General features: G+C 37.6%; 2 protein-coding genes across 4 annotated transcripts in view; one reads left to right on the top strand and one right to left on the bottom strand.

Annotated features, from left to right (window-relative positions):
• ART3 (ADP-ribosyltransferase 3 (inactive)) overlaps positions 1 to 26,287 on the top strand; it is an 88,092-nt gene that overhangs the window by 60,042 nt on the left and 1,763 nt on the right. For 2 of the 3 annotated variants that reach the window (XM_084883723.1, XM_084883724.1), the window contains exons 2-8: positions 4,930 to 5,007; positions 9,087 to 9,804; positions 17,065 to 17,097; positions 18,011 to 18,043; positions 19,206 to 19,235; positions 21,212 to 21,244; positions 21,835 to 21,867. In XM_084883723.1, the coding sequence (XP_084739849.1) occupies positions 4,939 to 5,007; positions 9,087 to 9,804; positions 17,065 to 17,097; positions 18,011 to 18,043; positions 19,206 to 19,235; positions 21,212 to 21,244; positions 21,835 to 21,867 (949 nt within the window). In that variant the 5' untranslated portion in view covers positions 4,930 to 4,938. Of the gene's footprint in view, positions 1 to 3,376; positions 3,542 to 4,929; positions 5,008 to 9,086; positions 9,805 to 17,064; positions 17,098 to 18,010; positions 18,044 to 19,205; positions 19,236 to 21,211; positions 21,245 to 21,834; positions 21,868 to 26,287 lie in introns of those variants that run through there. The other variant, XM_084883722.1, reaches the window with a different exon arrangement.
• The window catches only part of NUP54 (nucleoporin 54), a 30,322-nt gene continuing 26,597 nt past the window's right edge, over positions 22,563 to 26,287 (bottom strand). The window contains exon 13 of the mRNA XM_084882783.1: positions 22,563 to 26,174. The gene's annotated coding sequence lies outside the window, so the exon portion shown is untranslated. The remainder of the gene's footprint in view (positions 26,175 to 26,287) is intronic.

Below are 26,287 nucleotides of genomic sequence, written 5' to 3'. Positions count from 1 at the left end.
ATTGTTAAATCCTCTTACCATTTCCCTGTCCTGATCTTATTCGACCTATCAGAAGCATTTGACACTTTTGATCTTTTCTTTCTCTTGGAAATGTTTTCTTCACCTGACTTCTAGGACATCGGTTATACAGAGTCTTCCCTATTTTAACATTGACATCTTTATCCTTCCAGTTATTCAAGCTAAAAATCTTGGAATTATTCTTTACCTCTCTTGCAGCCCACATCTACTCTGTCAGTGCATCCTACTGCTTCAATCTTAAAATTATATTCTGAATTTAAATCCAAATATTTTTATTATGTAAGAAATTATATCACTATTGATCATTTCCATTTACTTTTTAATAAATTATCATCTTTTTGAAAATATATTAGCTTTTTAGAACCCACAAATACTTTTCCTTACCATATTTGAAAACATGTTTAATTTAATATTCAAAAAGAGTATTTTTAACAAACTCAAAGACAACCATACACATACATAAACCTTCCTCACCTTTACTGCTACCATCATTGTTTGAGCTACCATAATCTCTGCTAGCATTATTATAATAACCTGTAAACTGGTCTTTCTACTTTTACCCTACAGATTATTCTCAGCATAACAGTCAGGATGATCCTCTTTCTCTTTGAGTAAAATTCAACATTTTCCAGTGGCCTGCAAAGACATGATCTTACTAATACCCCTCTCACCTCCCTGACTATATCTCCTACTATTCTTCTCTTACCTATTTGTTCCATCCATATTGGCCTGCTTGAATTCCCTCTGCCTGACCACTTTTCCACCACAATCTTCATGGCTGATCTCCCTCATTTCTTTTAAGACTTTGTTTAAATGTAAACTTTCAATGAGTTATCCGTAATCATCCATTTAAATTGCAAACTCTCTCTGCATTCCTAATCTCCCTTGTACTACTTTTTTTTTTTAAGGAGTAGTTATTATATTTTAACATACTTATATAATTTACTTATTTTAGTTGTTATTTGACTGCCTCCTCCCACAAGAATATAAATTTGACAAGGGCAAGATATTTATTTTGTTCACTGTTATAACCCCAGTACCTGGGAAAAACAGTGCTGGGAACATTGCAATGACTCAAATATTTGTTGAATGAATGATATCAAGAGTTTTAAAATGGAAGAAAACAGGAATGGAACAATGGCATATTGGGAATAAACAAGGCAAAACTTGCTTTGAACTTCACACAGTGTTTATGTTCTTTCTGGTGGACTCAGTCTTTTGAGTGATAGATGAATCTAATAGATTTGAGAAGGCCACAGATGGGGAAATACCACCACCACATTTCCTGTAGGCCCACATGCCTGGGACTTAAGTCAGCATGAGCATAGGCTTGAAAACTTGTGCATACATTCTTTTTCCTTCTAACCAAACTCCATTTTTAAAAAATAATACTATTTCTAGGATTTTAGTTAAATTGCTTAGACAGTGAGGTGAGAAGAGGTTAGAGGTTTTGAAGAGTCTAAAGAGTAGAGATGAGATGGGTTTTTGTAAAGTGCATGTACTTTATGATAATTTAAAATGTTTCATTGAGTAATATATATGTGTATACACACACAACACAGAAAAATACACATATATAGGTTAGTGAATTTTCACAAGTCAACCCCAGAACCAAATGTAATCAACACCCAGAACCAAAAACGGAACCTGAGTAGCATCCCAGGGGCTCCCCAGTGCCTATTCTCTTCCAGCTACTACGTCCCACTTAGAATAACCACTGCTCTGACATCTAAGGCCATAGATGTGTTTTGTCTGATTTTGTACTCTATGTAAATTAAATCATGTAGTATATGCACCTTGTGTCTTTTAGTCATAATTTTGTTTGTGAGATTTATCCTCATTTGTTATGTGGTTATTACTTTTAATATTCAAAAAAATCCATTGTATAATATACTGCAATTTATCCATTCTACTTTTGATAGGCATTTTAATGATTTACAGTTTGGGGCTGTTATGAATAGAGCTACTATCTAATACATTCGATTAACGTGTTTTGATGTGCATATGCATGAATTTCCTAGGACACTCAATATTTTTTTTATCCAGTCAGTGAACTCTAAGTGTTCTTCAGCATGTAGTCAATATATTCACTATGTGTACTTCACTCAGATGAGAGTTACAGTTGCAGATATTGTTACCAAATCCTTCCCTTCTTAGTGCTATCACTAAGCTTTGTCTATACTTGATTCTTTTTTTTCTTTTTTAAAATATATTTTGAGTCTTTACAGAGAGGAAGAGAGAGGGACAGAGAGTTAGAAACATCGATCAACTGCCTCTTGCACACCCCCCACTAGGGATTTGCCCACAACCAAGGTACATGCCCTTGACCGGAATCGAACCTGGGACCCTTCAGTCCACAGGCTGACGCTCTATCTACTGAGCCAAACCAGTTTTGGCTATACTTAAGATTCTTTTTTTTGTTGTTGTTCCTTTTTAAAATTCTTTATTGTTTAAAGTATTACATATGTCTCCTTTGTCCCCCATTGACCTCTCCCCACCTGTTTCGACCTCCCAGCACATGCCCTCATGCCCCTACTGTTTGTGTCCATGGGTTATGCTTATATGCATGCATACATGTCCTTTGGTTGGTCTTTTATACCGCCCCCCTTCCCTCGCCTGCCTTCCCTCTGAGGTTAGATGGTCTGATCAGTGCTTCTATGTCTCTGGATCTATTTTTGTTCATAAGTTTATGTTGTTCATTATATTCCACAAATGAGTGAGATCATATGATATTTATCTTTCTCTGACTGGCTTATTTCACTTAGCATAATGCTCTCCAGGTCCATCCATGCCATTGCAAATGGTAAGAGTTTCTTCTTTTAATAGCAGCATAGTATTCCATTATGTAGATGTACCACAGGTTTTTATTTTATTTTTTTAATTAATTAATTTTTTTTGTAAACCTTTTCTACTTAAGATTCTTAACATGTATTCTGATTAAGTATATATATTCATATAAAAGATATGAATTGTGAATGCTTCTCAGAACTTTGTTTTGCTTGCTTGTGTATCCCAGCATTTGGCACAGTACCTGAAATGCAGTGAGCTGGTTGAATGAATGGTGATAACCATAGTCATTGCCAGCAATTAACACAGCAAGTCCCTTTAGTTATGTGAACCATCTAGCTAGGGTAAAGTCTTGCTTTAGTTGACGTCTCAGAGTCAAAGGGTTAGGAATGGGAAGTGATCACTCTCTGAAAAGCCTAACACTAAAGGCTCAGAACCGAACACGCTGTGTGGTTAGAAGGAATTGCTGTGGCTTTACAAGCCTCTTGGATATTTCATGTGTTAACAGCAGTGATTCCAAGGGATAGTGTGGGGGCCAGATATAAATAGCAGGACACAAATGGGGTAATGTGCCACTGCCAAGCTACTGCTGGGGGTGTTTATAAAAAGAAAAGCATTCCCTTCTCAGCTCTCACTGTCAACAACCTCCCATTCTGAAGACACGCTCACAACTGAGAAAGTGGGGAAACAGTTTGAGACCTAGCATCATTTAAATCTCCACAAGCAGAAAAGCCAGGTAAACATTTTTACTTATTTACACTCAGACTACAACAGTGAAGAATTAAAACAAGCTGGGACCGGTTTGGCTCAATGGATAGAGCGTCGGCTTAGGGACTGAGGGGTCCCGGTCAAGGGCATGTACCTTGGTTGCGGGCATATCCCCAGTAGGGGGTGTGAAAGAGGCAGCTGATTGATGACTCTCTCTCTCATCGATGTTTCTAACTCTCTATCTCTCTCCCTTCCTCTCTGTACAAAATCAATAAAATATATTTAAAAAAAAAAGAATTAAAACAAAACAAAACCTGGTTTCCTAGTTTTCTTGGCACACAGTGCTTTGTGACAGTTATTTGCCAAGTTTTACAGACCGAATTTTTTTTGGAAAGGGAAGTTTGACACAAAAGTGGCATGTTTGATAGTATATTTTAATATCTTTAGTAAAACAAAGAGCTCCTAAATAAAGGCAGGGACCTAGGCCCAAAGGGAAGACTGTCTTCTTTTCTCTGTGTTTTCATTCCATGTTCAGATGCCAGAATATGGTGATTGGTATGATAAAACAGAGATTTTAGTTCAGTTTCAGTAATGTTAACTGTATTGTAAGTATGTGGAAGGAACTGTAGACCACCTTTAATGAATCATTTATTGACTCTGGGACAGCTTCAGCCCTTAGGGCCTCTTACCCTCCTACTTACCCCTTTCAGTCTCATAAACACTGTGATGAATATTGGGCATTCAGCCAGCAGAGTTGTATAATCATATTAGAATTGCTGCCTACCCAGTTGCTTATTATTCTCATTCCTGCCTTTAAAAAGTTATGCAAGACACTTTATCCATGGGCTTCTCTTGAATGTGAATATTGAGTGGGAAGGAGGTACCCTTGGATAATCTGCTTTGTACCATTACTGGCTTCATCATCTCCATTACACCCAAATGGGCATGTCTTGATTTGCAACAAGGAAAGAAGAGTGGATGATGTACATGGTCTCTAACTCCTGGAGAATTCTTAGAAACTGGGAGTTGGGAGACCAATTTTGAAACGTTTTTGTTTTTGTTTTTGTTAGTGTTAATTTTCTGAGTATGCTGAGGAGAGATGTGGCAAGAAAACATGAGCACCAGTGACTATGGTGGGAGAGACAACATATCTAGACGAGAATGGAAATGGATAGATTTAATCTTGAGCAAATTGCTGAAGTTCTCTGAGTTTTTGTTTTCTCACCTGTAGAATGGGAGTGTTAGACAAGCAGATAAAATCCAGGCCTTTCCAGCCATTGGAATTTATTGGTAATCACTTCCTGACCTTCATGATACCTACTTCCACCCAGAATGAAAATATATATAGTGTATAGTGCTCTACTTCAGTAAGTCTCTTTAAGTCTATTAATTTACAATTTCTTCATTTTAATTTAGAAGAGAAAAATGAAGACAGGAAATTTTGAAATGGTCACCATGCTGCTGTCAGCTATGATTCTAATGAATATCTTCCAGGTAATGTTGGAAATGGGAAGTACATGGTCATTGAGCTAGAAACTCTTGATGTAACATTACCTAAGGCATCTGTGTGGTTCATAATGTAAATGAGAGCAGAGAGAATAGATAAATCAGTTTTTCAAGAAGTTTTCATCTTTTCATTTTATACATTTTATATATGTTAATTATAGAAGTTTGAAAAAATTAAAATTAAGCAAAAAGGAGAGAGTAAAAATCATCCACAATCTCTCTACTCAATGGGGAAATTTAATTTGTTGACATATAGTCTTCTTGGCTTCTCTTTCTCTGTGTTTAACTTACAAAATGGGTTCACAGTACATATGTTTTTTGCCTTTTTAAGTAAATGCTGTGCTATAAATGTATCTCTGGGTCACCAAATATTCTGGAAATATGTGGGGGTTTTTTTCAAATAAGATGACACTGCAGTATTTGGTTACATGTTTTCTATTAAACTACTATATAATTACCATTTTCACTATTTTGACCACATACTATTTTTTTCTGATAGAACTTTTATTATTTTATTTTTTGAAGTTGAATCCTTACACATTCTGTAACATATTTTTATGTAAAATATGACTCAGTTATCTCACATAACCCCTCCCCTCACATTGTTAGCTGTCATGTCACCACTGATTATTTGTCCATTGACTTGAGGTACCTCCTTAAAAAAATCTTGAATTCTTAAAATTTCTCTATTTTTAATTTAATATTCTGATACATTTTCTATATAATGATTATATATTCTGTTGCCTGTACTGTAGTATGATTTTTAACTGAGATATACTTTACATATAACAATTCACAATTCAGTGGTTTTTGTAGATTCACCGTGTTGTGCATAGTTTCACTACAGTCTCAATATAGATCATCTCATCAACCTAAAAAGAAGCCCTATAGCTATTAGCATTCAGCTCCAGTTCCTGCTTCCCTGCATCCCCTGGCTATCCCACCTGTCTGCTCTCTGTGACTATGGATGTGCCTATTCTGGACATTGTGTACATTTCATCTGAATGGAATCAAGCAATGTCTGTCCTTTTGTATGGCCTCTTTCATTGAGCATAAAGTTTTTAAGGTTCATCTATGTTGTAGCATATATTAGTACTTCATTTCATAGCTGAATAATATTCCATTGTATGATTATTCACATTCTGTTTATCCATGAATCAATTTATGGATATTTGGGTTGTTCCCACTTTTTGTTCTTATGCATGAGTACTGCTGCTATGAACTTTCATGTATATGTTTTTTTGTGAACATATATTTTTAATTATCTTGGGTATATACCTAGGAATAGCATTGCTGGGTCAGATGGTAACTGTATGTGTAACATTTTGAGGAACTGTTTAACTGTTTTCCATAATGGCTGCTTCTTACATTCCCATCAGCAGTATATGAGGCTTTAATTTTTCTACATCCTTGCCAACACTTAAATTCTTTTTTTCTTATTAAAATAGCCACCCTAAATTATATGAAGTAGTATTTCACTGATTTTTGTTTACATTTTTAATATTCTTTTGCAACAAAAGTTTAAAGTGTTTTTCTACGCATTTCTACGCATAATTTCTTTTCTGAACATTTAGATCATTTCTACATTTTTGTAATAAATTTTTGGTAATTTAATTTCACCAGCATTGGCCTTTGTTTCAATGGATAAATCAGAGGAAGATAATATATAACCAGTGTGTTCACCTAGCCTTTTGTATCTGTACCTTTAATGTCCATCCCCTGGTCCCTGAACAATGGCGGCATTTGTGAACTTTTTCACTGTTCCAGGCACTCGCTGTACAGAACACACAATCAACTGTGGCCTTGGTCCAGAAAGACTTGATGCCTAAAATTAGACTGGTGGAGACTGGTGGAGTCTGGTTAGAGGCATAGAGCAGACAGGAACAAATTGGATCAACTGTGGCCTTGGTCCAGAAAGACTTGATGCCTAAAATTAGACTGGTGGAGACTGGTTAGAGGCATAGAGCAGACAGGAACAAATTGGATCAACTTGGATGTGATATGGAGGAGTGTAGGAGGTGGTAGTTTCAGGGTATGATGTCTTGTAATATGTTGAAGTCTTAAAACAGTCATTGGTGCCCAGGATATCCTCTGGTACATTCTGTGCTGCAGAGGAAAGTGAATTTCTTGGCTAGGAGACAGCAGGGAATTAGTCTCCTGAAGCTCAAATTCCCACTTCAAGAAACTGACCTACAGACCCAGGAGTACAGGGGTTTTTCACAGAAGAATATTCTGTGGCAGGTAATCAAGAAAAATTAGTTTCTGATGCCAGTATAATTGCTTCATTTGTAAAATGGTGTTATGAATTGTCCTCCCAACCTTTCATATGGGTTTTTATGAGAACAAATTAAACCCTTTTAGAAGTGCTAAATTCCAATGGTCTTCATCACTGGAAATAACATTTTAATTAAGGGGACAAACTCTGGAACTAGATTGCTCAGGTTCAAATTTCAGTTCTAGACAAGTTACTCAATCTGTGTCTATAAAGTCTCTAACTAAGGTCTCCAACTGAGAGTATAGCTTATGCAACCAGTGTGCCATAGAAGTAGTATAGAATAGTGGAAAGAGAGAATGATGTGGAGGGCATTATCTTTTAATTTGTAGAAACCCTTAAATGGTATCCCTGGGCAGATTTGTTCATCCTATTTTATGATCAGTAGGTCAGAGTGCAGGGTTTTATATAATTCACTTCAATGTATAGATGCTTGGACTTCAAAAGAGAAATATAGTACAGATCCTATCCTTGAATAATTTACACAATAATAAATATATTTCTATAATGAAATAAAAATAATCACAGTTTGTTGAAGGCTTGACATGTGCCAGGCATGGAGCTAAGACTTTGCATTTATTCATTATATCATTTAATCCTTACAACAGAATTCCAATTAACGCATGTTTCCTTACATTAGCCTCATGTTTATATGAAAAGATTGAAGCTCAGAAATGTCAAATAACTTTCCCATACTTAATTAGTACCTAGTTAGTAACAGAAATGGAATTTGAACCCACACCTTTCTGACCCTAAGCTAGTGTTAATTACATTACACCATCCTGTTTCTCATATGTATCACTTAAAGGTGGATTGGGCCTTTTTCATTTATACATAGCAGAAACAATGCAAACATGCTCAAAGCAAATAGGCATTTGTTGCTTCTTATGACTAAGATAAAATACAGCCTTCAGATAGCTAGACCCAGGGCCTAAATAATGTTATTGGGGCTTCGTTCTTGGTTTTATTTAGAGATAGGATTTTCCATGGAACTAAAAAGATAACTATGGGCTTTCCCAAGTCAATATTATCATTAGAGTTTGTGATTGTAGAAAAAGAAAGAGTGCTCTGGTTTTTAAGCCTGATTTATTGCTTATTACTGGGGCTGAAGGTATACAGAATCAGTCCTATCCAAATCACATGGACAAGGGAATGTCCTAAAAAAATAAGAGGGTGATATTACTATTATGTATTTATTATGCATTATAATTTTATATTCACTCAACAGTTTTGAGGAATTGAGGAAATCTGGCTAAGTATATTTTCAAAGCCAAGATTGCCACCAATTTCTTCAACTTTATACTCAATGGTTTTTCCTATATACCACAAGGTTCAAATAAATGAGTTACAGGTATAATCATACCCATATCTTACCCACTAACATTTACTCTTTCACACAAATAGGGCATAGCTGAGAAAAATTATCAATAGCAATAGGATATACTTTCTACATAAAAAACATATCCAGCCCAGCCAGTATGGCTCAGTGGTTAAGTGTTGACTTATGAACCAGGAGATCAAAGCTCAATTCCCAGTCAGGGCACATGTCCAGGTTGTGAGCTTGATTCCCAATAGGGAGTGTGCAGGAGGCAGCCAATTTCTCTATCTCTCCCCCTCTCCCTTTCTTTCTGAAATCAATAAAAAAAAATTTTTTTTAAGAAAAAAAAATCCAAATTTGGTTGTAAGCAAGGGAGAGAGTCTTGGCAGGGTATGAGAGTGTGGAGGTAGTAGTGTGAGAGAAAAAGACACACCAAATATCTTGTTTCAAGAATATTAATTTTCTTTTCTTTTGAAGGTAAAGGCTGATATGTTAGACATGGCAGATAATGCATTTGATGATGAATACCAGAAATGTACTGAGAGGATGGAATTCAAATTTGTTCCCCAACTGCTCAAGGAAGAAAAAGCAAGCCATCAGCTCTTTGAGGATGTGTGGGAAAATGCAAAAACCAAATGGGAAGCTCAGAAGACTCAGCTCTCTCTCCCCATGACTTTTAAGGATAACCATGGAATAGCCCTGATGGCATATATTTCTGAAGCTCAAGAGCAAACTTCCTTTTACCATCTGTTCAATAAAGCTGTGAAGATGGCTGGCCAATCTCGAAAAGATTATATCTATGGCTTCCAATTCAAAGCTTTTCATTTTTACCTGACCAAAGCCCTGCAATTGCTGAGAAGACATTGTGAGGATAGCTACAAAGATGTGGTGTATAGCACAATCCAGGGTACTTCATTTACCTTCGGAGGGCTAAACCAAGCCAGATTTGGCCATTTCACCTTGGCACATTCAACCAAACCTCAAGCAGCAAGTGACGAACACATTCTGTTAACCATTCATACATGCTTTGGGGTTGCCATTGGAAAATTTTTTGATAAAGAAAACGAAAGTGGAAGAATCATTATAATACCTCTGAATGAGATTTTTCATGTGTCACAGGATGGGACTAGCAATAATCTTATCCTTCGAAGCACAAATAAGACCTGCAGCCATTATGAGTGTGCATTTCTAGGAGGTATGTATCTCTGTTCTGTCTGTGCTTGTCTCGGAGGGGAGGAGAAGCATTCTTAGGACCAGGGAGAGATTAGGAAGGAAATTGAGAGGTGTTTGAAAGAAGAAATGACATTGGTGGCCTCTAGTCTAGCTCTTTTCATACTGTTAGTTTCAACCTCCCACCTTCCCCCAAAATTAGTTTTATCAAAGTAATACATTTGCAATATTATTGAAAGTTTAAAAAAAAATAGTACTATGAGGCCATCGTTTTCAAACAGGAGCAGTTTGCCCTTCAGGATCATTTGGCAAAGGCTGGAAACATTTTTAGTTGTTATACTATCCCTAGTTGCTACTAGTATCTACTGAGTAGAGTCCAAGGACACTATTAAACTGCATTGAACAACCCCCCACAACAGAGAAGTACCTGGGCCAAAATACTATAAGGCTTACACTGAAAAGTAGCAGCCCCCTTCCCACCCATTCCCATTCCCATTCGCCACTCCTTGTGGCCTCCATTTTTTGTTGTTGTTTGTTTTTTAGCTACTCTTTCAGGTACTTATTGTCATGGTTCTAAGTAAATAAAATGCTTCAGCATGTTAACTCTTGATTTTTATCTGTTTAATTCAATGAATATTTAGCTCTCATATTCCATAATTAGTTAGGAATTCTTTATTGCATTCATCTTTAACAGAGAACCTATCTGATAGCTCTCTTTTAATAAGCCTAGAGTAGGCTGTCCAGAGTTGGTACAGTGTCTCAACTATTTCATCAGTAACATAGATTCTTTCTGTCCCACCAATCTGAGCATGTTGGTTTGTTGATTCATATTTGCAGTATGTTGTAACTGTAGACATCAATTCATGTTCAAGACAAAATGACTGAGAAGAAGAATGGCAGCCAAATCTGCCTATTTAATCAGGAATGTAAACATTTTCCTAGAAACGCTTAGATTTCTAATTATCATTGACTGTAACAGCCACTTGGTCATTCATAACAATAAGAAAAGCATGGAAAGGGGGTAATTAGCATTTCCAGTCTCTATACTCCAGGGAGGTAAGGGAAAAGGAATTAGAAATAGCTGGTAGGTCAATAAACTAAGTTTCTGGTAATCACCACCCTCAGTATTTGTGCATTTCCTTTTTTCCATTCTCCATGTGTAGTAAAGACTGGTACCTTTTTAATTACCTCTTTTACCCTAGGATTATTAGTAGTATGATTTTTTTTGTTTATTTCCTTAGTTTTTTATATACTACCAATAGTTTACCTCCAAATCCTTAGAAATATAAGTCTCCTCTTAATACATTCAGATACTATCTCTTTTTCTTTTCTGGTTATACTTCTGTATTCCCCCATCATCCTGCTGTATGCTGTGCTCTCTAGGCTTGTTGAATATCCTGACATCTCTCTTTACTACTATTCTGAGATTTTCTTTTGCTTCTCCCCTATGAAGAATCCATAGGTGTCTTGGATTTCTTCCTCTTCCTTGAATCCTTATTTGTTTGATGGGGTAATGGTTCTCTGAAATTTTTCTGAGAAAAAGTACATTGAGGCAAATGTTTTAAGACTGCATGTCTGAAAAATATATCTTTAGGCTTGAATAATAGTATGTATAGATTGGTATTTCTGTTTCAGAAATTGTTTTCCTAGGAATTTTAAAGATCTTCCTCCACTGGCTTCTAGTTTCTTGTGCTGCGATAAAAAAGTATGAAGCCATTCTGAGTACTAAATCTGAATGAGACCTACTTTTTTTCTCTGAAAAGTTTTGTGATGTTTTCTATATCCATAACATTCTGAAATTTTATGATTTTGTGCCTTGGTGTATGTGAGTAAAGGGTTAACAAAATTCTTTCTACTTTTTTCTATGAAAATGGCCTCCAGTTGATCTTCTAGCACCTTTTCTCTGAAATCTATTAAAGGTGGAAATGACTAATGGTAAACTGCCTAATTGTAAACATAATCTTATCTGCTTGGATTATGAATGAACTGTAAATACTTTGGGGAAAGTTATAGTATTGGGCATTCCTGAATGTATTGTGACATACCTAGGTGTTCTTCTTGCTGTGTTCTTGCTAAGTACACTCATAGGCTGATATAAGAGATACTCTCTTCTGTGACAGATATGTGGCATGAGGCTACTAAGTTAGGATAGTTCCTGCACCCATTTGTGTACTCTTGTTTCCTTGTAACTGAGCATCATTCTGGGGGCTAATAGCCCTGGACTTCTGTAAGGACTTGCATTGAAGAGATCTATATAATGATGTCCATTGCTAAATAGTATGCCATGTTCCCTGCCTTGCATTCTTCTGCAAATCTGGTGAGGTGATGGCCTTTTGGGGTCTTATGAGTGTGATTATTTTCTGAACCCAAAACCACGGCTGCTGGTCATGCAGAATGAGTATTGCAGTAGGACCTCAGAAGTGGGATGGACATTTAGATTTGACTCCATGTGACCAAGGTATATGAGATAAAAAAGAACAGGGTGGGGAAGTGCCAATGAAACATCATGCCTGGTTAGAGGGCTGATTCACTTACAATGAATGGCAGAAGCTATGTAGCCATTGAGGTACTTGGGACACAAAATTTAAGGAGATCCTCAGTTTCGGGGTTGTACACTTGCAGCATCTGCATTTGCATGACCCTAAAAGTGAGCATCTCTTAGAGTTTGCACTTGGCACCTCATTTGCCTCACCCTAGTCCTGGCCCTTAGTTGCAAGTAAATGAGACTAATTGTTCACCTGGAGGGGCAGTGATGATTGGAGTGAGTAAATTTGTATAGAGAGGAAAGATACTCATTCTCCTTATCAACCCTACATTAGACCTAACCAAAAACCAAGTAGGTTGAAGACAGCTCATACCAGTTTATGGAACTGATTGTGGGCATGTATGTCTTCCCAGTTCCTATATCACAGTAGCTTGAAATTGGCCATGGTTGAGAGTTATACCATAGAAATCAGCAAATACTACAAATCAGGACTCCCTAATCCCCACTGCAGAACTTGTTCAACTTTACTAGCACATCGCAGCTGGAAATCCAGTTGCTTCTGGTCTGTCAAAACAATGCCATGTTGGTGCACCTGATGCATTTAGCCACATGCCATTTGTAGAGGAATTGGTTCTACAGAAATCCTGACTGCAGTAGCTACAGGCCAAATAAATCACTGGTATGTGGTTGATTAACAGCCCACAGAATCCATGTTTGTGAATGGGATTATGATGAATAAGAAGGGTGGAACCATTGGGTGGATTCAGAATGAGGAGGAGCTTAAACCTGCATGGGCTAGTGGGTTGTGGGCACCACGTGAGAACGGGAAAGTGGAAAGCACACCTCTGTGAGCCAGCCCACAAGATCAAACAGAGGCTACACAGCAGGTTAATGTTCAAACCAGCCACAAAGGGAGATCTTTGTGGAGTCTCACATGTACTATTTGGAGAGCTCTGACAAAGTCAGACCATGCACTTGATTGTGTTGATTTAATTCCAAACTGAAGTCTAACCAATGTCTTCTGCTGCCATCTAGAGATAACTAATGGGAACCTAGGCTCAAATCTAGATCATTGAAGCTAGGATTTTTGAAACACCATGAAGAACAATAACCAGAACTTTTGTTAGTTTGTTAATAATCCTCACCCAAGGATGTTTTTTCCATTGGTTTTTAGAGAGAGTGGAAAGGAAAGAAGGAAGGGGAAAGGGAAGGAGAGGCAGGGAGGGAGCGAGCGAGCAAGTGAGAGAGAAGGAGAGAGAGAGAGAAAGAGAAACATCGATGTAAGAGAGACATTTACATTGGGCTGATTGCCTCCTGCACGCACCCCGACCCAGGGCGGGGGATGGAGAGTGCAACAGAGGTTTGTGCCCTTGACCGGAATTGAACCCAAGACCCTTCAATCCGCAGGCCAACACTCTAACCACAGAGCCAAACCAGCTAGGACACCAGAGCTTTCTTAGAAATAAGCCAGGAAGATATAATCAGAACCTTGTTCCATTGTGACTAACAGTAATTTTGGATGAAAAAAGACATTTCTAAAAAGGGATTAAAAAGTTATATCATACTAAATTTATGCTAACACAATCCTGTGCTACTGTTCTGAACTTGCTTATGATTTCCAAGATAAAAATGTGTTGTGGGCCTTACAGAAACTAATTAGCTAAAAAAAAATAATAATAGTTCTGTTGGTTAGGAAGTGGAGAGAATACCGAAGTCCCACTAGATAATACAATTCCTGGTGGTGAAAGATACTAAACTTGGTATTCATTCAAAATTATAGGAGTGAATTGTGGTAACAAAAACCTTTATTCTTCCTCATAGGAGAATGAGAATCATTACAGGTTAATTTTCTATACCAGCGATCACCAACCTTTCATACCACACGGAACACCAGTGGTCCTTGGACCACCAGTTGGCAACCACTGTTCTATACTGTTCTAGAAAATTGGTAAAGGTGGAGTGTTAGCTGTGTAATTGGGCTGCATTCTTTATCTTTAAACACGACGCAGCTTGCTTCCCCAGAGTGAACAAGAGAAAGCAGGAAACAGTGCCAGCAAGTCAGTCTTTTGCAATCATGGAAGTGACATCTCAAGAGGAGAGATTGCATAAGGGTGTGAATATTAGGAGACAGGATTTGGGGAGCCACAATCCCAACCCATTATAATCTGTCACCTCCCCTAGGGGATGATTCAAATCAGCTGTCCTTTTCATAATGATGAGTTCTCGTGGTGACTTCTGCAGACAGAAGAGAGTAGCTATAGAACCACTGGAAGCAAAATCAGCTACCAGTTGCATATACTGGTGTGTTTTTTTTTAAGTAATATGATCAGTCTGTTTACTGTGGTCATATGAAATATATATATTCATGTACTGAAGTAAAAGTTGGTATTTTATGAATATCTACCCACATCAGTCAGAGCAAGCACACCCATGCAAAAGGAGAGGAATATATTCTTCCTCCAATTCCTTTCATTCTCCAGCTCCTAATTTGTTGGTGTTTGGGAACTCAGTCAAGGCAGAGGTTAGCAAGATTGTAGGCAACTTGTTAATAGCTGAAGATAGCCAGACCTGTCAGTCCTGTAGAGATCTTCATTGGGGAGGCTGGTAGAAATTTTCATTTGAAGTCCTAGTCCTTTATAATGATTCTCTTATTGTGTGGTAGGTTATAGAGAATGGAGGCACATGCTTGATTTGCTTTGTTGGTCTCCAGAGGCTTTTCTTTATAAGGAATCACTTCATATGGGCATATTTGTGTGCAACATAAAGATTGAGTTCAAGACTTGTATTTAGTGCATTTATTTCCATAGAGAGGCCTGCATTGGCTTTATCTTTAGTAATTCAATCCTGAGTGTCTCAGTGGCCTGATCATATAGCTAGGACAGTGGTGTTGGCACATGAGTGTACATAAACGTAGATGTTCTCCTTGCCTGCATAAAAATCACTTGGAGTGCTTGTTTAAAATGCAGATTATGCTGAAACCAGTTTGGCTCAGTGGATAGAGCATCGGTCTGCGGACTGAAAGTTCCCAGGTTCAATTCCGGTCAGGGGCATGTACGTGGGTTGCGGGCACATCCCTAGTAGGGGGTGTGCAAGAGGCAGCTGGTCGATGTTTCTCTCTCATCGACGTTTCTAGCTCTTTCTCTCCTTTCCTCTCTGTAAAAAAATCAATAAAATATATTAAAAAAGAAAAAAAGCAGATTATAAGGTGCCACCACCAGAAGTTCAATATCAGTAGTCTTGGGTAGAGTCCTGCAGTTTTCAATTTTAATAAGCACTCAACTGATTCTGAAGAATGTGATTGGAAGACTACCCTTTGAGAAACATGTTCTAATTTGTGCTACAGTCAAAAGACAAAGGCTTTTGAGTCCCCAGACCAAATCTATCATATCTGTAGCTTTGTCATCCACAATTTCCCTCACTTTTACCTAATCCTCAACTAAGCCTCTTCATAAGGCTTGCACCCACTCATCTTCTGCTGAGGCAACATTTTGTAATTGTCGAACTGTTTTTTAAATTGCTAGTCTAGCCAGACACCCGAGTTTAGCCTCAGGGCACCATCAGATTCTAACAAATCTGACTAATTTCTGGGTCAGCAAGTCACCTGGAGTCTTGGCTCAACCTCCACAAGTGGAGCAGGATTTGACATCTCATAGTGAAACCAGGACTCAAGGAAATGTCCCCATCTTAGACTGAGAGGTTTCTCCACAGATAACTGAATTTGATTAGATCAGTGATTTAGCCAGTAGCCAGCCATGGGGAAGAGACCATAGGACATCTAGACCTAATTGTGACATTCTGGGAAACCCTCCATGGCTCACGCTGGCATCAAATCTAAGCACCCTCTCACTGATCTTCTTGCCTTAACTGCTGTTGGGCAGGCCTGCAGATTCCCCTTTATGTCAAGTCTCAGAGGAATCACTGCTGCACTGATGATTTTTGCAAGGCATCACTGGCAAGAAGGTATAAAAGTATACTATTAGATGCCATGTTCCTGCTCTCCAAAAACTGTGTATCTCCTTACATACAGATCAGTGTTCAGGAGCAGACCAAATTGGTTTCTCCATATGCATGTGAAGAATCTTTGTTCATATATTCAAAGATCTTGAAGCTCTGACTGAAGTTCTTTTTCTCCAGTGGATAGGAACTGTCACAGTAAAAGGATAGGTTTGCTGATGAGTACATTCATAAATATTCTTTTTTTTTATTGATTTTTTTTTTTTTTTTTTTTACAGAGAGGAAGGGAGAGAGATAGTTAAAAACATCAATGAGAGAGAAACATTGACCAGCTGCCTCCTGCACACTCCCTACCGGGGATGTGCCCGCAACTAAGGTACATGCCCTTGACCAGAATCGAACCCGGGACCTTTCAGTCCACAGACTGATGCTCTACCACTGAGCCAAACCGGTTTCGGCTGCTGTTGAGGACATTTAATATCTGAAGAGAGGATTAGTTAAAAAAATACTTAAATTTTCTCCTAACTTTTACAGACTAATCATAGAATGGAATCATTAAGTGTTAGCTTTGAATGGGCCTTTGGAAGTCATTTGAAGCAATCTCCCACAAAAAGAACCAGATAAAGAAGATGAATTCCAGAAATGTTAGATGTTTTATCAAAGATCATACTGCTATTTGATGGCTATAATTTGAATATCAATATGTAATTGTTCTACAGTATGCATCCCACTAAGTTATGGGTCTGATAGACTAGGAGCTGAAAGATTAATTACTAATAGCCATACACCAGTGGCTCTGCAGGGTAAATTGTGTCTAACTAATAAAACTTTATCTTTATGTTTCAGGACTAAAAATGGCAAATTGTGTTGAGAACACAGGTAAGATATGCTTTAAAGTATTATCTCTATAATGGGAATTATATCAGTGTTCTTTCTCACAGGTACAGGTCAGAGCCATCTGACCACATTGTCATGTTGCCAGCCATCATTCATTTCTCAAGGCAAAATTGTGCTACTGCTACTAAGTTTTAGCAGTGGAGGGCCCAGGAGACTCTGCTGGGTGCATCCCTTCCCTATCCGCACCCATAGCCTTGCCTGTGGCTGTTCTTTCAAACACTGCATTTATCTCGGGCATGTAGTACCATTCCACTCTCACCCTAGTTTATCCTTACAGGAGTGTGAGTGTAAGGACTCCTCAATGCCCCTACTTGACAGAGCTAGGCTTATAACCCTATGTTTTGATATTTTAGGAAATAACTTTTGGGATACTAATGAAGGAATAAAGTGGCTATAGCTCAAGGTGAGAGCCTGGAGGGTCAGAATGGTAATACAGTCTGTCTCAGCTTCCTCAGGGAAAGATAGGAGGATGTAACAAAATATAATCCTCCTTAGAGGATCATGGGAAAGCTTTGGGAAGGTAAACAGGAATTCTAAGAGTGTTAAAGAATAGCATTATCCGATAGGCCCAACAGATTTGAATCAGTTGCAGAAAATATCCTGGGTTGATGCATGCATTAAGTAGAATTTTTTAAAAATTTCTTTATTAAAAAGTTTGAAAATCCGGGTACATTTTTAGCTATCTTTCTAGCTAGTTTTTCTATTAATTCTTTTTCATGTAATTAAAATCAATCCTCATCCATTTGTTTTTGAGACTAAAATTTTTATATTTCTCATCTCACCCATATTTTGTATGTATCTTAAAATGTAAGCCAACTCAGATTTTTATCATTAATAAACCTGACATTAATGTCTGAGCATAGTATTATATAATGAAAACATGTTTGTATTTCAGAATATTCTCTACCCATCTATGTTCCCAGCCCTGGTAAGTATGCTCTCATGTTTAAAAATAATCCTTATATGGATATTTAGTAGCTCTTTCTTATTTAACAAATTCAATTCTTAGCTGAAGAAAAAGAGTATTTTGCAGATATGAAGGAATAACTTGTTAGCTATAAGTGGGGGAGAGGGAGGAGACAGACTCTATTCTGGGGAAATTTGCCTCTCTATACATGAGAGGGTTGGCAATCTGGAGAACTGAACAATATGGAAACATTCTAGGGGATAAAGTTGGTGAGACCTGAAGTCAGTCTTGAGAGATCTGAATGTCTGTATTCAGTCATTGAGATTAATCTGATACCATTTAGCTGAAAGTAGGAAAGTCAGTCATTTGCACCTTTCAAATATGCTAATGTTTGGTATAATTTGACTAAATATCTAGGTGATTAGATATTTTTCTCCCCTGAGTTTAGTAGCCCAAATCACTTCTGTTCATTTAAGTTTCTTATTATGTGTTTGGCCCATATAGTTACCATAAGATTTTCTTTATTGAAGAGAAAAAGGTATCTGGCCTTCCCTTAGGTATGCAATTTACTTGATGTTTTGGAAAATAATTTCCTTTACTGATGTGAAGCATATCATATTTCTGAGGACTTGCTTGGCAACACTTATTAGCCCATATTACAGCCAAATTTTACGATCACTTCACAGAGACCTTAGCTAACTCTTCCAGACAGACATTTGTCTAGCTCATTGAGATCCCCCTGGATTTTCCTTTTTAAAAAAATATATTTTTATTGATTTCAAAGAGAGGGAGGCAGAGAGAGAGAAATAGAAACATCAGTGAGAGAGAATCATCAATCAGCTGCCTCCTGCATGCTCCTTAGTGGGGATTGAGCTCACAACCTGGGCATGTGCCCTGACCAGGAATTGAACCCTGACCTCCTGGTTCATGGGTCTGGGCTCAACCACTGAGCTGCACCGTCCAGTTGTGATGGTTTTTCTTGAGGTGCCAGAGGAAGGTTCCAGTCCAATTAGCCAAGGTGCATTTAGATTCTGATTAACACTTAAATTTAATAGCATTAATTTACTGGATTTACCAAATGGTTCTTTATGGCCATAATACCCGAAAATAGTTTTGTTATAACTACAGTAACTTCCAATGATTTTATTCTGTCATTAAAATGAAAAGTCTTTTTGTAACTTAGGTGATAAGAAACAGAAGCTTGAAGACCCTGGTAAGATATTTTCATAAACTCTGGGTTTTACATGGGAGATAATGAGCATGGCATGGTAAGGGACAGTAGGAAGAGAACTAGTTTAGCTTACTATTATAGTTTGGTGTATCAGAGAACTTCCTGAGTTTTTTGGATAGACTTCTTCTTCTTTTTTTTTTTTTAATATATTTTATTGATTTTTTACAGAGAGGAAGGGACAGAGATAGAGAGCTAGAAACGTCGATGAGAAAGAAACATTGACCAGTTGCCTCTTGCACACCCCCCACTGGGGATATGCCCGCAACCAAGGTACATGCCCTTGACCGGAATCGAACCCAGGTCCCTTCAGTGCCCAAGCCGACGCTCTATCCATTGAGCCAAACCGGTTTCGGCCGGATAGACTTCTTTATAAAGATGACACAGCAGCTCTTTTTATGTCTTTTATCTAATAGATCATCCCAGTAAAGAAGTTGAAGAAGTAGTTGAAAACATTATTTTCTGCTTTGTGCTAGCAGTTACATGGATCGAGGAAGTTGTGACTAGTATTCCACAAACTCTTAGGACCTAGGATGTTGGGCTGGGGCATTAAAAATGGCATTATTTAAGTGATTGTATTCAAATCTCAAGAATGCTGAGATAGGGATATTTTCATAAATTACTGGTGAGATTATAAATTAGGACTTTTCTGGAAGACAGTTTGATAATATGTATTACTAGCTTTAAAAATGTTCATACTTTTTAATCTAGTTATAACACTTTTAGATATTTGTCCCAAGGAAATCATCATAAGATTTGTGTATAAAATGTGAACAAAAATATTTACATAGTGTTATGGTAGTCAAAATTTATAAACAACCTTAGGGTCCAATAGGTGGGTAATATTAAATACAATTACACCCATATTATGAAACACTAAACTTAGAAATATTTTAAGAATATGAAATAGTGCTTATATACAGTGGCAAATAAAAATCTATAATAATAAAAGGGTAACATGCTAATTAGACGGATGTTCTTCTGGGCTTCATTCCGGACATCCTTCCAGATGAAGCGGGGCCAGAGCGAAGCCCAGGTCCTGGGCGCCTGCCGGCCAGTGGCTGGAGGGAACAGCCCAGGTCTCGGGTGCTGGAGGGAAGCCAGTGCCGGCAGCAGGGGGAAGGAAGGCCTACTCTTGCATGAATTTTTGTGCAGCCTCTAGTTGGATATAAAGTGGCATGTAGAATCTAGTATCAGTTTTATTAAAAAATGTGAAAAAGTAAAAATTTCCAGTTATAGGATAAATAAGGACTGGGGATGCAATATACAATTCCTGTATTTGACAGTTCCTAAGCGAGTGGATCCTAAAAGTTCTTACCACAAGGAAAAAAAATTTCTCTTTTTGTATCTGATCTTTTTCTGTAAGACAGATGTTAAACTTATTGTGGTAATGATTGCACAATATATGTAAGTTAAATCATAATGTTACCTTAAACTTATACAGTGCTGTGTGTCAGTTACATCTCAATAACACTGGAAAATATGCTAAAAATATATGTTTTTAAAGGGCTGGAAATGGGGAATGTATGCATAGCAAAGAGATTGAAAGGAAATATGCCAAAAAATGTTAAGAATGAGTAACTCTGAGGTTTAGGATTAGAGTAATTTTTAATATTTTCTAAATGATCTGTAATTATAATGTATGACTTATATAATCAATACATTTTATTTTTTAAAAATACATCATGAAAAATGTAGGTTGGAAGTCTTAGGCCTGAATCTAAAACAACAATAACAACAGTAGGAGCTTAATCTGGGAGAGATCCTGGTTTTACTAGCCATTATTCTGACCAGAAGTCAGTCAGACTCCAGTGGGTTAAATCTTCTCTCCTTTACTCTGTCCCCTGCCATCTCGCAAATGTTTTAGAGCTTTCCACTATACAAATAGCCATGTAAATATAAGTTTAATTAACTTTCAAGCTAAGTGCATTTCCACTAAATAGTTCTATGTTCATCTTTAGGAATGAAAAGCCGGGAGTCCACTGTCTCACCTGGTAGGTAAACTTTTTACTTACTTTTTGAGGCTAGGTACAAGGGTAGGAGCAGACACAAGGACTCCTGGGACTCGGAGAGTCTGAGAAACGAGTTAAGCCAGAACAGAGGGACTCCATTTATTGAGTGCTTATTATGTTTCATGCAGTGTATTAAGCACTTCCATAATATGTCTCCTTTAATCATCACTTATACAAACCTGCTAGGTAAGGATTTTCTTCACATAAATAAGGAGTTAAAGGTCAGAGGGATGAAGAAGGCTGAGCAATCAGAGCTAATAACTATGATGACAATAGAAACAAACCAAGAAGAGTCTTACACCTAGTACCATTTCATTTTAAAGCTTATGTACTAGGACTGCCTGATGAAGATAGGTTGGAGTCCTATGGGTCAGATCATGAAGTTCTTGTAGTTCAACTTAAGGAGTTTGGGCTTTGTCCAGTTAGAGAATGAAGAGCCATTTAAAGGTGTTTTTGTTGTTACTATTTCCCCTTTTTTAAAGGGCTGGAGATGGCGGATGTATAGAAAAAAGGAAGCATGGACAATGCAAGATAATTGATTAACAGTAACCAATACTCATTTCTGTTTTTAGGTATGAAGAGCCATGAACCCATCCAAATGCCTGGTAAGACAGATTTCACTCTCTGGGCCCAAGTATGAGCTGAAAAGAATTCCCCTTGGCATTATAGAGACTATTGTCATGAGACTATTGTTATTCATTAATATTTCTTTTACAGCTATCTGTCAGTCAGAAAGTACCTTTATCCCTGTTCCTGGAGCAGGAATCTTAGCTCCCTTGGGGGGGGGGGGGTAGTGCCGAAGGGCAAGGCAGCAGGGACCTTGATGCATGCAGCCTAGCACCTAGGTTCTACAGCTAACGTTACTCAAGAGAAACTTCAACTTCACCCAAAAGCTGATTGGTAGCTTTTGGCTAACATTTCAGCATCTAGGATCGCCAGGTAACACAGTACTCTTTTTTCATAGAGATAGACTCAGTGAGGTGCCATGGCAGAAGGCTCCTCTAAGCTTAGTGTGGCTTTGCACAGTGAGGGTTTATGTAGGCAGAACTTTAAAAAAATAAAAAGCCAGGAACTCAGTGCAGTGAGATCTTTGACACTTATATCTCATTGAACAAAAGTGTGGAAATTGTACTCACTGGAGCAAACTGCAAGTTTCTTTTTCATTTAACAGTGAAAATTTCAGAACCTTTTCCATTACCGGGTAAGCAATGGCAGGATCGCCAGAGGAATGTGCCGATTTGGCTGTGGGGGGTGACCTAACTGTCAGCATTGGGCACGCAGGGAAACCACAGCGCTTTCCACAGGGTCAGTAAGTGAGAGAAGGCCCCACGTCTCTTATGACCAAGTGCACATTCCCTCAGACTTGCCGTTTTTTAAGTATGTTTTCCCAGTATATTTACCATGGAAGATTTAACCTACCATTAAGACATAACCATTTCATGCGTATTTAAAATGTATGAGGCTGTAACTAAGGGCAAGACCATTAAGGGGCCTTGAGTTTCTGTGGCCAGAGAAAATGAATAGTGACTCCTGTCAGGTTTCTGAGAAGGGCTTCAGAATGTAGGCTTACAGGGAAGGCAAAAATAAAAAAGGCTCCAAACTTAATTTTTCCTGAGACAAGAATAACATAAATGGGCATAACATTTAACCAGAGAGCTGTGGACAGTAATAACACTTCTCTGTGCCTCAGAATTGTCAAAACTGGCTAACACTTGTCATGTTTATCTTATGGGGATATCTGAAAGGACTGTAAAAAACAAAATCTCAGGGTGTAAGTCCCTATCCATTAAGGAATTTTTTAAAAAATAGATTTTTGGCATTCACTGAATTGTATCCATCTACACAATGCTCTGCCTTGCCTAATATTGCCGTGGAAACTTCATGCAGTGTACAGAACCAGCATATTCATACTTAATTACCTAAAGTACAAACAGAGGCCCAGAGATAACCCTCCCAATTTTTATCTGCCACATGTGGTTGTGGGACCAGCCTTTTCCACATCTCCACTCCTCCGATCAGTTTCAAAGTGGCTTCTTCTTTAATTTCCTAGTTGTAGGACTTCCATTCAGCCAGATTTCAGGTGGTTCTGAATAATGGTTGTTCTGTAGTTTCCTCGTAATTTTTGATGTGGTTGTGGGAGGATTCAAACACTGTGTTTATTACCTATGCTGCCATCTGGACCGGAAGTCTCTTCTAGGTAACTTTGTATTAAGTTCACTTTTCTGCACCTCTCTTGCCACAATCTGTACAGTGAAGAAAACTTCTGTCTCGCAGGATTGACTAAAGTCCTAATGAGACAAAATACTGGCAAATGAATAGTTTTAAATAGTAGTAAATGGTAGCTGTCTGTATTATTATCTGAAACTCTTTTCGCTCATTTAGGAATAAAAGTGGTAAAACCAGATAAAAACCTAATAGTAAATATCTTATTGGGAGTGAAGCAAAGGGGTTCTGATTCCTTTACTGTAAGCATTTAGTTAGGTCAGTGGTCGGCAAAGTCATTAGTCAACAGAGCCAAATATCAACAGTACAACAATTGAAATTTGAGAGGCAAATTTTTAAAACTTCTTCTAACGCCACTTCTTCAAAATAGACTCACCCAGGCCCTGGTATTTTGTGGAAGAGCCACACTCAAGGGGCCAAAGAGCCACATGTGGTTTGAGAGCCGCAGTTTGCAGACCACGGAGTTAGGTTAATCTCAAGGAGTCTGGGGAGAACACCTGAGTTGAACAGCTTCTGACATGAGTCTACAACGAATAGGTTTGCAGGGACTGTTTTGTATTGTGCCTTCTCCTGGAAAGCTGTGTGTAGTGCATGCTTTTTTTGTGAAAACATTTACACTGAATCTCATTTAATCTAAGATAAATACTGTTTTTGCCATTTCAGAGATGAGGACCCGAAATATTGGAAGGTTAAGGAACCTGTTAAAGGGTAGAGACAACCAGGACTCAAACTTTTCAAGTTTTGTTCACTTTCTGTCACACAACACTTGTCTTTCACCCAGATTTGTTATAAAAAATACTCTATCCTGGGCTTTTAGAATTGGCATTTGGCTTCAAAGTTTTCAAAATATGGCAATGTTAATACTTAAGTGCTAGGCACACATTTAGAGGTAGTATAGCACAGTAAAGAGGAGCGGAGGCTTTGAAATCAGAGGCTTTGAAATTACTACCACTGATTACCTCTGATTTTGTTTTGAGGAACATCTGTATAACATGGAAAACTATACTTACCTTCTAGGACTGTGAAATAAAGGTGGCAATATACTAAAGCATTTGTACAATGAATTACATATAGTATTAATTTTGAATTTGGGAATCTAAATTCAGTATATTAAAAAAGCACTTTTTTAAATTAAAATTTTAAATATTCTTTTAATGGCAACACTTCCTTGGTTAAAAATAATTAAAAAATCCAGAGTGTAAGTAACAATTAAACCCTTCCCCCAGGCTCACACATACCTCTAAACCTAATACCCCGCTCCTGCGGCCCATTCCCAGGAATAAGCAAGTTTGCTTAATCATTTAATTAGCTTTCTCTCTCTGGATAAATAGGTTTACAATGCAATTAACTCAAATGTTTGTATTTTAGAATATAAAAGTCAAGAAGACATCAATAAACCTAGTAAGAAATATCTCATTTCCTTAGCTGATAAATGTTTAATCTGCAATACAGAAAAAGTGAGAAAAAAAATTTTTTTTCTGGAAGGGACAGTTTCAAGAATTTAAGGCATCCAAACAATATGATGTCATGTCCAAATGTTTGTGTATATGGCGGGCCACCTTGAAGTTTCTTGAGCAGTCATTTGCTTTGTGTAATCTACTGTTTGGAGCAGTTGTTCTCAATCCTGTCAACCCAATTCTCCCATTTTCTGAAAAATATCTTATAAAGCCCTTATACTATCCTGAAATAAGATTCATAGATAAGACCTACCTTTTCCCATTAAAAAAAATTATATCCTAACTATAATTTATAACAAATTATATGCACTTTTATATGTAAATGCCTAGATTATATTAGAAGACATAATGCAGATGATTATATTCCCTTATGCAAATAAATTTGGATTTAAGAGAAGACTGAAACTACTCTATGTGACTATAAAAAAATGACAGTGAATACAGTGGGTCCCGGATAGAACTGTTTATGAAAACTAAAATTATTTTATATATAAAATTGACTTTAAATTCTGTTTTTTTAACGATTAGGTTTTTAATTATAATATATATAGGTTTTTAACTAATGTATATGTCTAGCAGTGCATTTGAAATTTGTGTAGGTCGATTTTTCATGGTGCAAAACTAGCCCTTCTACCCTATCCTTGTGACAATCAATAAATACCCTGACAGAGTCTACCCATGAACCAGGAGGTCATGGTTCGATTCCAGTCAGGGCATATGCCTGTGTTTCAGGTTTGGTCCCCAGTAGGGGGCATGCAGGAGGCAAATCAATAATTCATCATTTTTATCCCTCTCTCTCTTCCTCTCTGAAATAAATTAAAACATTAAAAAAATATATACCCAAATTTCCAACTGTCTCTTAGAGGGCAGTACTGCCCCTTGAGAAGCACTGCTCTATAGTAACAAAGTAATGCAAGAATTCATCTGCCAGCCCACTTCCCCATCTGTGTACATGTAACTGCATGTCTGTAATTATGGCAAGTAAATTGACAAAATGAGTTGAAAGCTTTTATAAAATTTACTGTTTCTTGGCCTCACTTATAAATCCTGAGTGGTGATTCCATTTGGATGCTTCTAGTCAATCCTCCCTTGTACAGTCTAAGCCAGAACACAGCCAGAAGTCAGGGATGTGAGTTAAGGGTAGTATCAAACAGATCCTGAGATGGGTGGACTCCACTGTTTCTCTCCTCTAGTTTAGATGACCGGGAAGCAGTTTTCTCCAAAGCAGAAAGCTGTATGTATGAGGGGAAATTTTTTTTAATGAGCTTGCAGGGCTTAGTATTTAAAAATGCAGCGATATTCAGTTGTATATTGGTGGCTGTGAGTATATGCATATAAAATATAT

The sequence above is a fragment of the Pipistrellus hanaki genome, assembly GCF_964339955.1.
Source record: "Pipistrellus hanaki genome assembly, chromosome: 1".
NCBI lineage: Eukaryota > Metazoa > Chordata > Mammalia > Chiroptera > Vespertilionidae > Pipistrellus > Pipistrellus hanaki.
Note: the sequence above shows the minus strand (reverse complement) of the source record. Positions and strands in the feature narration are given on the sequence as shown.